Source organism: Simochromis diagramma, unplaced genomic scaffold, assembly GCF_900408965.1.
Source record: "Simochromis diagramma unplaced genomic scaffold, fSimDia1.1 OVJJ01000822.1, whole genome shotgun sequence".
Classification (NCBI taxonomy): domain Eukaryota; kingdom Metazoa; phylum Chordata; class Actinopteri; order Cichliformes; family Cichlidae; genus Simochromis; species Simochromis diagramma.
In genome coordinates, this window is record NW_024387520.1 from 4,713,507 (window position 1) to 4,730,878 (window position 17,372).

Sequence of the window (17,372 nt, forward strand, 5' to 3'; positions counted from 1 at the left end):
GACAGCCAGACCGACTGCCTTATCTACGGGCTACACTACATTCCTGTGTTCCCACTGAGAAGCACTGGTGAGAGGGCACAAAGACAGGAAGTACTGGTTTCAGACCAGTTGATTTGTCAGGTTAGCTCTCTGCAGGAAACCTTTTCAGGACTTGTACCCTTCTCTCTGATTCAGTGCTAGACCAGAAAGACTTAACATCCCAGCAGGCCTAAAATCACACCATGAGTTAGCAGGGCTTACGCCTAAGTGTTTACTGATGATCTGCAAGGTTTTATTTTTTTCCAAGACAGGATTCAAAAGAAAACAACAACAACAACACACTTTTACATGGTGTTTCCAGGGTTTCCATTAGTGAGCTTAAATATGTTTTTACAAGACCCAACAGTTCTGACATCCACCAAAACTTCAAAATTCCCTTTACAACTTTCAAACATCTGGATATGCACTCACTGCAGGTATTTTGGAAAATGACCAACTATATTACATTCTTGTCATAGTATTATAAACAGAAACACACATTTCTCCACTAAAGCATGTGTTATATCTCTTTAAGTTTTCTCAGCCAAACAAAGTGCATTTGAAACTTCTTATCAAAACCACTACATGTTTCGGTCTCCACATGTAAAGGTGAGCGCAAGCCAAGGCAAAAAAACCCAAAAAAACAATAAAAAAAACCTACTTAAGCCTCTTGCATTCGTCTCTTGGGGCTTTTTTAGACTAACATTCTTTCTGATGCTGAGCCCTTGTAGCACGTCAGCTCACAGACAACAAATCCACACGCACTTATGTGGACACACTCATGTAAAGAAAAAAATCACTTTAGAAACTCAGAAAAACAACACTGTTGAAAGTATGGCGCTGTAAATCAACCATGCCAAGTCTTTTATGCCATGATCCGCTATGTGTTTCTGTAATTTTGTGCTGTGCTGCTAGGCTGCACCTGCTCTGATCTGCAACGACTCAACACTGTTTCTGTAAAAACAAATCTTTTCCTGTCATAGTCAACCAGCAATGTAACAGATTTTATACACTGAAGCGTGATAATAACTATGGCCCTGATTTTCCCTTTATTTTCTTGTGTTTAATCCATGACACCTTTTGTGGCGCATACTTGTACTCCAGACATAACTCCAGTAAGCTGACAGGCTTGTATTTGGCCAAAGCTTTGTCTCATTGTAGTATAAATAGAAGGGCTAAAAGTGGTCGCCTCATTTGGTCTTTCACTCTAGTAACAGGCTAAAAATTGAGTTTTGCTACCGAATGTTAACCAGATGTCACGAAAGCGTCAAATCGAGAACGACTGATGTGAAGAAAGCCACTCTTGCTGACAGATGTTTAGAATTGTTGCTGTTCTCTTAATTTAGACTACAGTCTCACAATCTGGGGTGTTTCCCCTACAATTGCCTTAGGAGAGGGAATAAATTATCAATTAATGAATTAATGAATTAACTTATTTCAGCTTATTTGTGTACACTCATTGCATTTCACAACAATGTAGGAATCTCTACTGTGCTTTGCTTCCATTGTTGCGTCTCTACCCTCAGCTTTAGTGTGTGTGTGTGTGTGTGTGTGTGTGTGTGTGTGTGTGTGTGTGTGTGTGTGTGTGTGTGTGTTAGTTTCACTCCCATACACAGAGAAAAGAAAAGGAAGGTAACTTTATGAGACAACTTGTTGTGTTAAGCGCAATAAGAGTAACCCAACAATAATAAATCCATCTAAAATGAAAGGGTATAAAAATTCTTTTAGGATTTGTCTTTTTTTTTTTTAAAGAAAGCTGAGCCAACAGGGAAAAGCGGGATAGTCACCCCCACAACCAGCCAAACGCAGGGGATTCAAATGACCTTTATCTCTAAGTGAGGGACAAGATGGGCAGACAACAAGACCAGCCAAAACCAGCCCATCAATCAAACTTGACAACTAAAGGATACATGAAACCATGGAGATAGTCTCTAGGCTTAAGTCATCCAGAACTGTGATGGCAATTGGTTTGAAAAAGATTTGTAATCTAATGATCTAGATTTGATTACAAATCTAGATTTGTAATCTAGATTTGTAATCAAATCTAATGATCTTAGATTTGCATTTAAGATCATTTTCACATCTTTCACAAAATCTGACACTGACGTAGCCGTGCTTTTTAAGCCATGTGTTCGCCTTATTTTTCATCTTAGATTAATTAAGTAGCACACTGAAGCGCAGTACTGAGGGACGAGAAGAAAGTGACACACACCAACTCGCAGAGAAGCAATGGGCTCTCACCTGTAACATGAGGTTGAACGTAAACGTCTCATCGGCTTCAGGCAAGTCGTCATCTTTCACGGCAATAAAGATGGTCTTACTGGACTCACTGGACAGCAGGAAGGCTGCAGCATTAATGGCTTCAAAGTCCCCGGTGTCAACTCCCTCTAGCTGAATGAAACATGACAACACATTTTAACTTCACTTTTTTTCAGTTTACCTATATTTTTATATTCATGTTAAAGTGTGCCACTAGCATACTCCAGGCCTGAACTTGCAGGCTCAGTTCAGAAAATTCATTTATACTTGGACTTGCTTGAGCAAGAGTTTCCTGAGCATCTATTTCTGTTAGTTGCTGGATGGAAGTCTGACATTAAACAGTATTTTAACCAGCAATGCAGCTCTTGGTATAAAAATTAATGTAACAAGAAATATGGTAAAGATATCAAGAATCACAAAACAAAACCCTAAAACTACTCTTCATCGCACCGCCAGTTCGTATTTCCAGACACCAACTGTGAGCAGCTGACACTGGGCTACATGTAGACGATGTAAAGCCAAAATCCATTCATTTCCAACTGAGTTTCTGCTGACACAGTGGGACTTTTATATCGTCAACGTTGTTTGTTATAGACAAAACAGTTACTGATTCTGAAGTTCACCTGATGTGAAGGTCAACTTTCCCAGAATAAGGACACTTATATGTTTAACTGTACAGACAGAACAGGCTAAATGATTCAACAGGCTGCAGAATTGTTCAGTAATTTTCACTCACTGCTGTGAACTGTTGTGAATTTCTATATTATTTGTAAGTTCACAGCACCAACAGTTGCTAACCTATGCACATATTAGAAACATATCACTAGATGATAGCTTCATATCCTACCAGAACCAAAGCTGTCACATTGACTGGGTCTCCCACTCTCTCTATGACCAGGCGGACCACAGCTGCGCTGCTCTCGTTGACAACAAAGTCAGTCTGCCCCAGGAACCGCAGCGTGGCCGACTCTGACGTAGTGCCAGGGATGGACAGAGCCAGAATCAACCCAGCTAGCAGGAAGGCAGGGAGCATTCCTGCCAGCACATGGAAGAAAATATTGAGAAAAATGCAGCAAACCAGATAAAATATGTGCAGTGAAAGAAATAAGAGTTTTACATGTAAAGAAGTTAATAATAATAATAATAATATAATACTTAATAACACACAAACATACTTCAGATTTAGTACATAATGCTGGTATGTTCTCTACAGGACCAATTCTGAATAAACAATCATCACATCAAAATTTGTCATTACTGAGAAAGTGATTCACATATCGGGGAAACATTATTTAGAATACACAGATAAGTTTATTTAGATCAAAAATCCTTATTCATATACAAAAACAACTCTAAAAACAAATACAGAGTTTACAAAAATAAACCTATTTTTTACATTAAACATTACTGATGTTAAAATGTAAACATGCACACTCATTACAACTGTTATGTGCTATAGGCAATACTGAATAGCCAGATGTTCAGAAGGCCTGCTGCCTTTTATAATGTGGAGCCTGGCAGGCTTTTTGGTCATTGTGGTCTGAATGATTCACAACAGTATCCCATAAGTCCAATGCCTGTTGTCCTCATGTTGTCATAACTGCTAAAGCAGTTGCATTTGAGTTTACAGTTCTTCACCACATGAATCAAAAGTCATGCCCTGCAATCCGTGCAATTCTGCATTACCACCTCTGTCTTTTCTCCCTCTCTCTAATTATTTTGCGACTCCCCTGCTTCCTCCAGCAATCCTCACATCTTAGTTTGTGTCCTCCACACCCCTCTGCTCTCCACTTCTCTCATCTTGTCATGTTTTCTCATCTCTCTTCTCTGTCACCCCCTGCTTAGCTCTCTCACGCAGAATAATCCAGAAGCTGGATGGAGCTGCTGAGACAGTTGTCATGGTTCACAAAACAAAACAACACAGCATGACGCGTGGGCGGAGCCAGCCTAAAGCCAGATTGTGTCCTCCTTGTTGCCTTTTACCCATCCCATTCATGATCTGCACCACACAGCCTGGCTAACAGTATGAACACGTAAGGTCTTTTAAAAAAATATTTGCTCTTAATTACAAGGTTGAAAAAGAACATCAGCAACTAGAGTGGATGAAGTCATGCTGTTTGGGTTCTTTTTTTTTCATACACGGAAATCATTTAGGAAAGTTGGGCATTGCAAATACCCCACTTTTCATTTGTTCCATTACTGTTAAATCAATCTGAGTAATTCTCAGTACGGGAGGATGTTTAAATGGAGACCATCGATCAGTCATTATGTCAACTTCAATGGCAGAAATCACTGTAACAGCATTAAAAGTTATCGGCTGATGAATACACTCAGAATAAACTGGTGCAAATTTTATGTTGTGACAAATACAACAAATACTGCACGTTTTAAGAGTTTGTGTTTTGTGTCTGTGTCTGTGTGCGGGGGGGTGTTGCATATATCACACACGCCAGGAAGGGAGAGATGGCTGGAAAATCCATCAAAAAGGGATTTAAAGCTGGTGGGTCACAAAGCTGGACAGTGGGGAACAGAGAGTAAGGCTAAGGGGGAACAGAGGTGAGTGTGTTGCTGACAAAGAGGGGCCCGGGTTGAATAAATCCTCTTATTTGCCGTGCTCTCGTTCCTGGGGTTGGAAACCAATTGAATTACTGACCGAAAGTTTGAGTAAAACACCATAAACCTTATTGGTTGTATCATCTCACTGAAATTGACTTGTAAGTGTGTGTGTGTGTGTGTGTGTCTGTGTGTGTGCAATTGTATCCACTTGCCTGCCTAATTAAGTTATATGAGACAGTAAAGTCACCAAATGTCTAGTTTGGTCTGGCCACAGGTTGTAAACTTTGTAGAAAATCTTCAAAGTGTTATTGTAGAGAATGCAACATACCGTAGTCAGTCTCAGTCTTCCAATGTTATATTGCTTTCAGTTCTCAAATAGTCTGAGATCCCACATCTTTGCTCAATCGTTATGCACCAAAACCTCATTTCCAACCTTCCCAATGATTGCCTCACATTATTTAAACCATCATTTTTGATGGATGTTAGCAAGCATCCAACCCTCTACCCTCCTAGCAACCCCACGTCAAAACAGAGGGCAGCCCTTTCACATCCACTGACCCAGATGCCGCACTTCCTTCAAAGGGCCTAATACAAAGCAGATGCTGTGTGGATGGCACAGGTCTGTTCTATAAGCAGCAGGGCAGTTTTTGTGCTGGCATCACGCATTGTGCCAATTCTGACCCCAGGGGTTTAAGGGGCCCCTAGGATCTGTCTGTCACAGCTAAAGGCGGCATGGAGTGCCTGGCGCAGACCTTTGACATTGATAAGACTGGGAGTCACAGTTCATGTAGAGAGGTGCGCAGAGACACAGTTTCTTTCTTGCAAACACACACACACACACACACAAACCAGTTTTCATATATTGATGTATTTGGCAGAGCAGCCTAAGTCAGCATGCATCCATAAAGCTCGGTCTGAAAGCTCAGATAGCTAACTGGGTGACAGTCCAGGACACGGGAGAGAAAACACACTGTCCATCACAAATATCTTGGACCCAAATCTGAAAAGATGACAGCTGAGCTGAGGGCTCTTAAATCTGACAGATAAAGCCACAGAAAGCCCCACAACTAAAGAGGCCGTACAATGTGAACATCCAAATTTGCTTTTATTGACTTACCCCATGATCCTGACTACGGTCTACTCACTTACTTTCCTTCCTACTGCATTACATTACTTCCTGGAACACAAACTGCACCTAGTAAATAGGTAGCGCTGCAGTATGTAGTGTTTTCTAAATAGTAAAGCACAATTTTGCACTAATAAGCTAAAGTAAAAAATTAACCTTTGGCCTGGAACAATGCAGAATAATTCTTTAAAAAAAAATAAAAATTCCTAAACCTGTTGTTCACTGTAATCATTTCCGAGCAGTGCATAATACTTCCAGATTACTTTTACATAAGCAGGCTTTGCCAGGAAAGTATCTCAGTATGTGGACATTGAGCTACAACATTGCTTAGCACTCAAAAGTTAAGCTCAGATCAAAGGCAAATGGAACAACACACATATACTCTACTGTATACGGGGCATGAGTTCACTATCCAATCACTCAGTATTCACTCATCTCATAAGTTCATTTTTCATGGAGACAAACTTTGTTTTAGTTATCTCAGTAATGCATACATCATCACCTGATACCCAAATAAACACGCTCAAACATAAAAAGCACCATGATGAATCACAGCTACAATATCTGTGATAGGAAGTGGTATTCTGGCCCCAACACCTCTCAGCCCTTCTTGCAAAAAAACCAAAAGAAAAACTGGTGGCAACCTGGTGTTAGGAGCCCAGTTCGTAAAAAACTGTTACATCGGATCATTTGCAGTCACACACATACACACACACACTGACTGATCTATTGGATATCCCTATCAGAGGTGCTGAGGAGGTGTCTGGTTGCAGGGCTGCTCCTGGGGTCAGAGCTTGTTGCTGATATCTCTAGAGTTTCTCCTGACAGTGGCCTCAGCGTTGTAATCTTTAACATCAATTATTCATTATAAGCCTAAGACTTTACAGCGGTAGTAAGCGTGACAGTGCAAGATTCACCGTGTGTCAGCTGCAGTAAGTCAGGTGACTGAGTTAAAGAAATAAATGCTGTCAAATGTTATGTCAAATGACTTCTGTTTGCAATGGTTTATTAGGGCAGTGCAGATTAGTTGGGCTCCAAAATATTCCTTCCCTTGGACCCTACAGGCACGCGTTCAAGAGGTGGAGGGGATTGAACCAGCAGGCAGCAGTGAGGGTCAGATAGGACATTCTGGAGCTGAAACAAACAGCCAAATTTGGAGGGTGTGTTTGATATCTGACACAAGGTACATGAAGCTTGCAGGCTTCAACTCAAGTAGTTTTTCAGTGTTCTTACAGACTCTAATGTTTGAGACAGTGACTGAGTTAAATTTTTCTCTTCTGTTCATATATAGGAAATTTGTCTTTTTCGACTTATCAAAGACAGCATCTGTCAACCCTTTTCGCTACTGGAAGCTTAGTAAAGAAAAAATCCTAGCCTCTGAAACCACAATCAAGCGCTCTGCTTTTCCTCTCATCATTTAGAGGAGACTACTTAGTACTGCAAGTTGTAAAAGTGGAAAGCAATACCCTTACTTCCTTTTTGGTTGAGGATATTGTTGGATAACAGTCTGTAGAGTTTTAATCAAGGGCTTTCCCATGCAGCATCCCTGCCCCGAGGCTTCCCTGAGCCTGAGACACCCATGGTGACATGGTGAAGGCTATGTGGTTGTGTGTGTATATATATATATATATATATATATATATATATATATATATATATATATATATATATATATATATATATATATATATGCCTGCTCACTAAACGCACACATGGATACACACACATATGCTAACACAAAGCCGTCTAGAGATTTCTGACACAAGGAGGCCTGTGGTAGGATCTCATTCATCAATCTTACAGCTCGGGTTGGTGATCTGGAGTCAGTCTGGCCACAAAAAGAAACTGCTCTTTCATTAACATCAACTAATATAACAGTGTTCCTGGAATGCTTGTGTGTCTGCTCAGTAAAAATTCACACTAAAGACAGACCACGCAAATAGACCGAATAAATGATACTAATCAAGATAAACAGATAAAGTAAACAGCGACAAACAGACAGATGGTTTGGCAGAAAAAGAGGCATACCATAGGAGCTGATATTAAGCCTTTATGTGTACTGCTCTTTATTTATAGCCTGCTAAACCAACCATTCAGTGTTGTAAACACTGGAAAGTGGAAGTGCCCTGTGGACAGATTGAGCAATTTATTATTCAGAGGTTATGCAAAATACGAGCAACTCATAATTTAAGCTTTAATAAGCAGAGTTGGGTTAAAAATGAGCTGCCAAAATTCATATAAGGCTACCACATTTAACACAAAATTAAACAAACCAAAAACAGAATAAAAAACCTATTAATAATATCACCGTTTAATTTAATTCATATGCATAAGCAGGATATTCCTTTTAATAGAGTAGCTGCTGTAAAATGCTAGTTTGCATTTGTTATGTATTTAGCCCCAAACCATAGAGTCTCCTCTGATCTGTTTATTGGTTTGGTCTCTGTTGGAGTTGTTCTCCACACTAAGTGATGCCACCAGGCCAGTGTGTGTCGGGCCGAATGTCAGAAACCACCCACCGTCCATTCTCAGCCCAGCGTAGCCGCGGCTGTCATTCCCGGTCAACTCACAAGCCCATAATTGCACTTCACATGTACTTTCTACATGTATTTTTAGATCAGTGAATGTTCTCGCCATACGGAGAGGTTGGGGTGAGGAAATTAAGAAACTTAATAAGCGAGTAGAGTTAAAACATACATCATTAAATCTAACAAAAACTCGGCATTACTCACTGGGCTTATTTTGGAGGGCTCTACGCAAAAGAAAAAAAGAATCCTATTTATTTGAAGGGGGAAAAACAGAAAACTTAAAATTAGTCCAACAAGAATGGAGAAAGTGTTTTTTGTGAAGTCAGGATGGGCTGATTTGCAACAAAATTATGCCATTCCACATTAGAGGACTTAGAAAACTGTTCAATGAATACTTTTCTAAAGAACAAAAATGCATGAGGTCAGCCCTCCAGCTATTGTCAGACGATACTTTTCAAACCAGGCATTTCTCCTTCAGGGGCAAGAGACTGCCAATCAAGTGCATTTTGCTGTGAAAAAGGAAACACAGAGAGGGAGAAATCTCCTGAGGTATTGTCCATATGGCCGTGGTCGGCTGCTCTTAAGTGGAGCCAATGGCATCTTGCGTCCCCAACCAAAAACAAGAGATTTTTCTTCTTCTTAGTGTGAAGGAAAGGATATAGAAAAAAAGAAAGTGGTTCCAATTGAGTAGGGACCAGCGCGCAAGCAGTTTAGTGGGCTTTCCAGTTTGAGCATTGGCTGACTGATTAGCCTGTATGACAGACAGTGCTGGAGGCAGACAGAAAAACACTTTCAGAGGATTAAACAAGGTTGCGCTCTCCATAGCTTCACAGACCAAAGGGCCAAATTAGAAAGGGTATTACTTCCTTGCATGTAACCGGTTGGGCCTGGATGAAATGCTAATTGCATTTCAAAAGAGTTCACAAAACAGAGAGGCAACCCAGAACGGGGGTGTATTTTCATTGGAGAAGAAGCGGGACTTTACGATTCACTGACCAGCACACAATTTTAAGGAGCAAGGCTTTTGTTCACTCATGCTCCTTTTTGTGTTCTATGTGCATTTCTGACATTGCCACAGTTCTCTATTTTTTTTGTTTCTCCCACTTTTTGGCATGCTAGCCTCCTCTCCTGCAGAATCCAAATCTTCCCATTCAGACTCCCTTCTATTCTCCCAGCTCTCCTCTATCACTTTTAAATAAGGACACACACACTATACACGTCCTTACTACAGTAGGTGTGGGACAGCCCCTTTTTCAGGCTGTTGTAGCCTCTTGAAAACTAAGGGCCAGACGGTGAGGCTGAAGCAAATTCCTGAACGACTCGGGTCAAGAAATTTCATTTATTAGAGAAAAATACCAAAACCAGTAAAAATAAATGGTGATCATGGCTCAAATGAAGCTGTTAATCAACTTTGTTGTGATTCAAAACAACCAACGTATTATGTAATAGTGAATTTGAGACGGTGCACGTGTTCATGTTTGTGGGTCCTGTCCAGTGTCCATACAACAAAACATGACAATTATCTGGCTTTTTTTTAAAACCTTTTTTTAAACATATACCCAGACAATGAGAGAAAATGGATGTGCACATCTTTTTACATAAAGAAACACACCCACCACATTCTCGGGCACGCTTGGATCAACCACACAAACATACGAGGAATTCCTCTGACTTGATGAACAGCGGCGCAATGAGAGCAGTGAGAGATAAACAAAGAAGGAAAGTTTGTGCAAATGAAATGTAAAATGATGGGTCTTACACAGAAACTAGGGGGTTAGTGGATAAATAAAGAAAAAAAACTATGGAATCACCACACTTGAAGGATGTTCATTCAAAAAAAAAAAAAAAAAAAGGGACTTCATTAATGAAAAGCAACACTGTGTATCAAGCTAGCACGGATACTGTTTGACAGATTAAAGCGTGCCATGTACCAAATCTGTTTTCTATTGACAGAATGAGACAAGTGTCCAAAATGTGTGCATGTGTATCTCTCTTAGTCTTTTATTTCACACACAAGTCTGCTTATTTTCCTCAGGCAGTCATTGTTATGTTTCACTGGAATGACACCAGACTAAAGTCCCAGCATAATCTCCTTGGCCAGTGCAGACCTGTAATTCATAACTAAACGTCGCCTTCAACCAAACCAATCAAACGCAGTCTTTGATCACTTCCCTGTAGCCCACTGTAACCTTGTTTTCTTCTGTTTAGGTGGTAATGCTGGTTTTAGTTTCACTTTTCTGTATGTAAATCCCATTTCATTCAGCCCATTTCAGGTATATGACAAACAAACATGTTTCTCCCCATTTGCTTTTCATCAGTTTACTTGTGCATTTTCAAGACATACAGTATTGCTTTGAGATTTCTCTACTGATGCTGTGACATCTTCCATCTACTAGTATATTTTCCTTTTATAATGTTCCCATACTTTTTAGACATTTTAGACACGGGTGACTGGGAACAGCCAACATTATTTTGCATAATTTCTTTGTCAGATTGATCTGGAAAAAATGTCATTAATCTTAAAAACAACTGACCTGTTTTACATGAATTTCACGAAGCCAGAATCTTCAGCAATCAAACAAAAGTAGTTTTTATATCATATCTGTGGTCTGTGTATGTGCTTCAAAGTAAAAAACTTAAGAGCGGTGATGCCAAACGTTTTTCCAGGAGTTGTAGATGTAAAACATTGGTGACCTACTTCGATAGGTTTGTTTTATATGGACAGGACACTGCTTTTCTGAAGCTCATTATTTTTCACGCTCTTTCAGACTCAGACACACATAACACAAGTAAAGTCATTAGAAAGGGGAAATGATGGTTACAAAAAAGAAACAGTATAAGGTTAGATACCCATGATGTCCTTCCAGCCAAATGTGAGGCTGTGAGCAACTCAACCTGCACCACAGGATGCTTTCCACATGGCTCCACGTGGATTTTAACATGTGTGGATTTATCGCCAGACAAAGGGATCCAGGTGGGGTCTTCATGTTTAAAAGAATGGAATCAATAATGAACAACCAAAGATGTAATCATCAAATAAATCTGTGGAGCTTTGGAATAACACATTATTTGATGACTGGTGAAAAGAAAATGTTTTCAGTACTCTTTAAAACGCCATTTAACTTGTACAAAGTCTAGCCAAGCTAATGTGAAACAAAGGACACAGCCTTCCAGAATGTTCTTGTACTTTTCCCTATGTTTTGATATCTGAGGAAATTTTGCTGTGCACAGATTTTCCATGCTGTTTGCTAGATAAAAAGAAACAGACCAGTTTGAACTTGCAAGGACAGAAATGTAGCTAAAATTGAATGTAGTGTAAATACTACAAAACGAAACTGATATTTTGTATTGATAATTCTGTAACATTTTAGAAGAACTGGTCATGCATCAGAGTTAGAACAGCAGGTAGTAAAGGCTCTGAAATCTATCTGATTTACCACCAAAAAGGTCAGGTTCAAGTTTAGTCTTGGAATGGAGATGGTCAACAGATGAACAAGTACAAGGTCTCCTTTTCGCTCCTAGAGAAGACACTATAACAATAACTGTAAAAGTACAAGTGTGTGTGTATGTAATGAGCTTGTGGTTGTGAAATGTGACGTAGAGGTCACAGCTGAGAGCTCACGGCAGTGACCGTACTAGAATCCTCTCACTGGGAACAATATGTGGTTGGTTAGGCCCGCTAAAGAGACCTCAGGATTGCTGGACATCACTGAAAGGCCACCGCTTTCCTGTGTCTTTGCTCCAAAGACAACAGCTACTAAACCATGATCCTGTTTCCCGTGTGTAAGCACCAACTGTCAAATTACTTTTTAAAAACAAGGTACAAAACAGTAAAACAGAGAGAGAACATTTCAAGACAATTATTCATGGCTCGAATTCGTCAGTTTAGAAAATCTTAAGCTTGCTTCACCAGACCAGGCAATGAAGTATTAGACATAACGATCAACGTTCAGATAAAAAGCAGGGCGACATTTGAAGTTAGCATAGCTCCAGTCTCACTTGTTGCTGAGGAGCCAGAAGGAGCATGCTGAATGTTAATTAGACAAAAGGACATACAACAAGATCTCAACATCAAAAATGAACGGTACAGATTACTTTATTTACTTTTTTTAATCAAATACTGTCCTGCATTTTATGTTCTCTGTACCTTTTCAATGTCTCCTAAGGGAGACGAAAATCCTATTAAAACGATCTTCCCAAAGCAGCCTTGTTTCCCCACAGTGTCAGCTGTTGTGTAATCGATATGAAACACACTGGAATAATATCAAAAACTGAAAGAGTTCAATTTGAAAAAACTCCTGCTTGAGGACATTCACCCCAAAGGGTCAGAAATTGTCCCTATTCATTACTGTAATCCAGTCACTATACACAAAACAGAAAAAGCTTAAATCCAAAAAGTCATGTCTTTGATTGTTAGTGGAAACATTGTAAAATTGAGCTGCATGTCTTTTAGATATTTTCGATACTAAAGGTATGGAGAAACCTTTCGCATTTTAACTTTAAATTTACCCAAAAACATTTATTCTAACAACTGTTTTAGGAATTTGTTTTCATGTTTCACACCAGATCCTTGCATAACGCCAAGTTCAATGTGAAGAATAAGAATCTGCCTCAAAGACGTGATCATTTCAAAGTCGGTGCCCTTTCAAGGTGATGAAATGACAACCTGACCATAAAACAATAGTTTTAACTTATACTGACTGAATCCACTCTTTTTCTTTACAGATTTCTTTACTATCCTGTGTTTTTACCATGCAGAAAGATGGTTTAGTAAAGCACAAAACTGTGGATGAAAACAAAATAACTTTTTTTTATACTGTCTGCTTATAAAAGCAAACAAAAAGATCACAGGCATCTGTTCACAGATAGTAGCCTTCACGTCATGCATTGTTCTAATTAAACTTCACAAATTTCATTCAATCAAAGAGAGATAGATAAAAGATGTTCTTCACATATCTTGTGAAGCAAGTGATTCAATGGGGGGTGTGTGGGGGTGGGGGTAGCCTGTTGCATGGTGCCTTCATCCACTCTTTCGCTCTATCCCCACACACTAAAACGAGAGTACCTCTCATCTCCACAAAATATCGGTCTCATCCTTTCTGCATCGTGCGACAGTCCAACACCTTTCATCAATGAATAGTCTGTTTATGGCACTGCCCCCCTTTGTACCGTGCAGCCATTAGGGAGGTGAGACAGAAGGAAAGAGAGGCGAGCAGTAAAACAGTTTCCGCCCAGTGAATCACATTCAGCCCCTTGCACAGGCGAATGGGGGCTGACCCCTGCCAGGCAATGACATAAACACCGACAAACAAAGGACCTGACCTCTGAGCAAGTGAGGATCTTAGAGAACTCCAATCTGCAAAAACAAACTCACTCTGACATATGACTTTCTAATGATGAGAATGGAGAGAGGAGGTTAAAAACAATAAAACTGTGAACCCCCTGTCAACTTCTGCTTTTTTGTAAAAAAAGAGGGAAAAAATTGATTAAATCATTTTACTAATTTCTACAAAGATTCACAGAAGAAACAGCTGATGGAGAGCAGGTGTAGACGCTGAATGGATACAGAAACAGCTCCCCACCCTTCCTCCCCAGTGAGAAAAAAGGATTTAACTCTGCTGGCCACACCACAGAGGAGGCAACAAAAGAGATTTGCAAAGGACGCACGAAGATGACATCATGTCAAATCAATTAGAGATCAGGAGGAGATGTTCAATTATTTAAGGTCTGCAAACCCCACCCCACGAAATGGTGTAAATTATGGAGCCATCTGCGTAAAATAACCCCCAAAAAAGAAGCAGTATCACAATGGGGCTAAAGGCGCCGCTCGTTTCTTTAACAGTAGCAGCACATGTGCGCAACTCAAAGTATGCCAAGATTACTTATGGCCCGAGTAAGCCTATAGATTAGTCAGTCTATGAGAAGGTCCCCCGGCTCACCATGTGTGGCAGTTGTTGTTTTATTTCAGTGGGAGAGCGAAAACCCACACAAAGCGGAGTAATCACACTGGAGATCCTGGATGTAACCATGGAAGCGTTTGTCTCCGTCCTCAATGGGCTACTCGGCCATTCATCTACTGATTGCGCTGAATCAATATTTAAGCTTTTCAATTTTATTAGCTGCACCGAGGGGTATTTTTGGCACAGGGCAAAAAGAAATTAGCAGCGGCCAACCACTTTTAATCGTTTTCTTATAGTCTTACACAATGCGTCTGCTTGAGCTGTCTGGCATAATTGATGAGGGGTATCGCTACTCATTTGTTTCCTTTATCCTTCCCACTATTAATCCACCGCTGACTCTAGCGGCTGGAGGAACCAGTCATTTCTCACTGGCTTACTGAGAAATAAATCCAAGACGGCTGCATTGTCCTGACAGACTGTAATACAAGAGTGTCACGAAACCACATCGGACGCATCTTCAGCTCTTTGTGAAATGAATCTTGTAAAGTTTTGCTGGTCGCCACTCATCCTCGTTCTTAACTCACAAATCACACTGACAGACAGAAAAATCTTAGTAAAAGCACACAACACGAATCGTGTTAACTTACCTGACACCGTGCTTGACCTCTCAGTCCAAAATATTGTGCTCTATAATGTTTATTTCTGTGGATAACATCAGTGTGCGCTCCGAAGATCTTCGGCTCCACGTCTTCTCAAACAGCAGTCGGTAACTGCATCGTTTCGTGTTATCTGACACCGAACCTTCCACTCGGCAGCTTTTAGCTCTCCGTGAACAACGTGGGTAGAAGCGCGTCTGTCATGTAACGGGACTGGAGCTGGCTGAAATAGCCGAGACGGACACGGCTCTGTGAGACCTGCTCCTCTCTACATACAACTCCGGGCTCCTGCGGCCATGTGGCAGCTGTAGCTGTTGTTACTGTACAAACACGGCCTGCTGTCCGAGCAGAAAGCTTACTTTACAGCTACTCCGAGACTCGAGCTCGTCTCCCGGTCGCTGCTAATGAGACAAGATGTTTTAATCCCATTTGTCTCTGAAGGGCGCACACTACCGTGCACACGCTGTGCTGGCCGACAGCTCCACCTTGTGAGCTGAGCAGGCATGGAGAGCCGCTCTCCTCTTCGCTGTCGTCTGCCACTTATACTCTCCACAAACTTTGCAAATTAGCACCTGAGGAATTTCATTTACAGCTGGTCCCAGTTCACACAATTTTATACAATAATATATACAGTACTGTGCAAAAGTCTTGAGCTACACCTCGTTTTTTAAATTTTATGCGCTTTATTCTGGTTAACTTAGGTATTTTTATTTAGTTCATTTATTTATTTTCTCAGTAGCAAACCAAACCAAATTTCATTGCGTTATGTGTAATGATAATAGAAACCATTCATTCATTGCTATACATTACTAATTATTTTAAGTACTCTTGAGCAATAGTTCTTCAGCTTTTCTAAAGTTTTTCTCTGGGCATTGGCTGCTTTTCCACCCATTTTCAGCCCAGTCCTTGTACATTGTCCATGTTCTAGGAATTATATTTGATAAGCCATTTAATACTGATTTATGAATCATTCAAGGTTAAAACAGGCAACTAACTCAAATGAGCAAGCAGTGTTGTCTTTACACGTAACGGACAAAAATAAATACATCAAATTCTATCTTTAGCCAATATTTGAGGAAAATGAACAAGTGGCAAGGCTAAAAAAAATATCTACAGCAGATGAACAGTATCTGAAAATCATATCCTTTAGAAATAGACAAATAAATCCAGCAAAGACGTCACATAGGACATTCGAGATGGATCTGGCCCGGAGATTGATCCATCAGAAATGGTCTGTGGAAAAGGTGGCTGTCAAGAAGTCATGAGGAAGGAAAACAAGGAGAAAAAGCTGAGGTGTGCCAAATTACACATGAACGAGACTGAAAATCAGTGGCAACAGGTCTTGCGGAGTGATTACTCCAAACATTTTGGTTCGGATTTTTGGTTCAAATCATTTTCAGTATGTACAGAGTCCAGCCATCTGTAAAACACAGTGGAGGCTCTGTCATTATTTTTGAGCTGCATTTAAGCCACATGGTGTTGGGGAACTTGGCAAAGTTTATGGAGTTATGAACTGCTGTCAGAATTTGAGGCACCATGAAACACAGAAAGAGTGCGGACAGAGTGTTTCTGGCACCGGCTTTATTTTTTTAGTGTGACGATGATACCAAACACACTTCCCATGCAGTAAACTCACACCAGGAACAGAAAAAACACAGAAAACATCCAAAGAAGAGCTTTGAATGTCTTTCAAGAATCTTAGAGAACTATTCCTGGAGCCTACTTTAAGAAATTACAAGAAAGCTTGTCTAAGAGAGTCCAGGCTATGTTGAAGAAATGTGGTCATACCAAATATTGACTTTCAGACTTATTAGAATTGTGCAATTTTTTTCTTTTTCTTTATGCGTAGCCTCTTAGACTATTTTTTAGCTGTACTGTATATCCCAGGGTCAGCAGTGGTAACCAACGGACACGTAATTCAGAATATAAATAATACAGTTTACTCTGTATTTAAGTAGAGTAAACTATATTAACTATATCCTGTTCATAGTGACAGAGGTTAAGACAATGCGGAATCTATCTGGCTTAAGGTTAATCTAGCTGTTTACAGACACGTTTGGCAGGGTTTAGCCCCCATAAAGGCTCAGTGTTCACAGCCAACAGTACACTGTTGTACTTTTATAAACAAAGCCATTAGTTTAACCTCGCAGCTACCGCGAATATGAACATGGGTGTAAACTGAGAAAATAAAACAACTCTATCATTTCTATGAAACAAATTTCCAGCTTCCACTCAAGAGGAAGCGAGGCCCGAATTATGTTGCACAGAATTGCAGAAGAGACGACAGCTGCTCTCCAAGAAGGAAAAAAAGACGAACCTGTGAAGAAAA

The 17,372-nt window shown here is 40.2% G+C and overlaps 1 protein-coding gene across 1 annotated transcript in view; it reads right to left on the bottom strand.

Annotated features, from left to right (window-relative positions):
- Positions 1–15,500, bottom strand: part of adgrv1 (adhesion G protein-coupled receptor V1) — a 141,532-nt gene extending 126,032 nt beyond the window's left edge. Inside the window, 3 exon segments of the mRNA XM_040019073.1 lie at positions 2,260–2,409; positions 3,125–3,312; positions 15,035–15,500. Coding sequence (XP_039875007.1) covers positions 2,260–2,409; positions 3,125–3,310 — 336 coding nt within the window. The 5' untranslated portion in view covers positions 3,311–3,312; positions 15,035–15,500.
- Between the last annotated feature and the right edge of the window lie 1,872 nt (positions 15,501–17,372).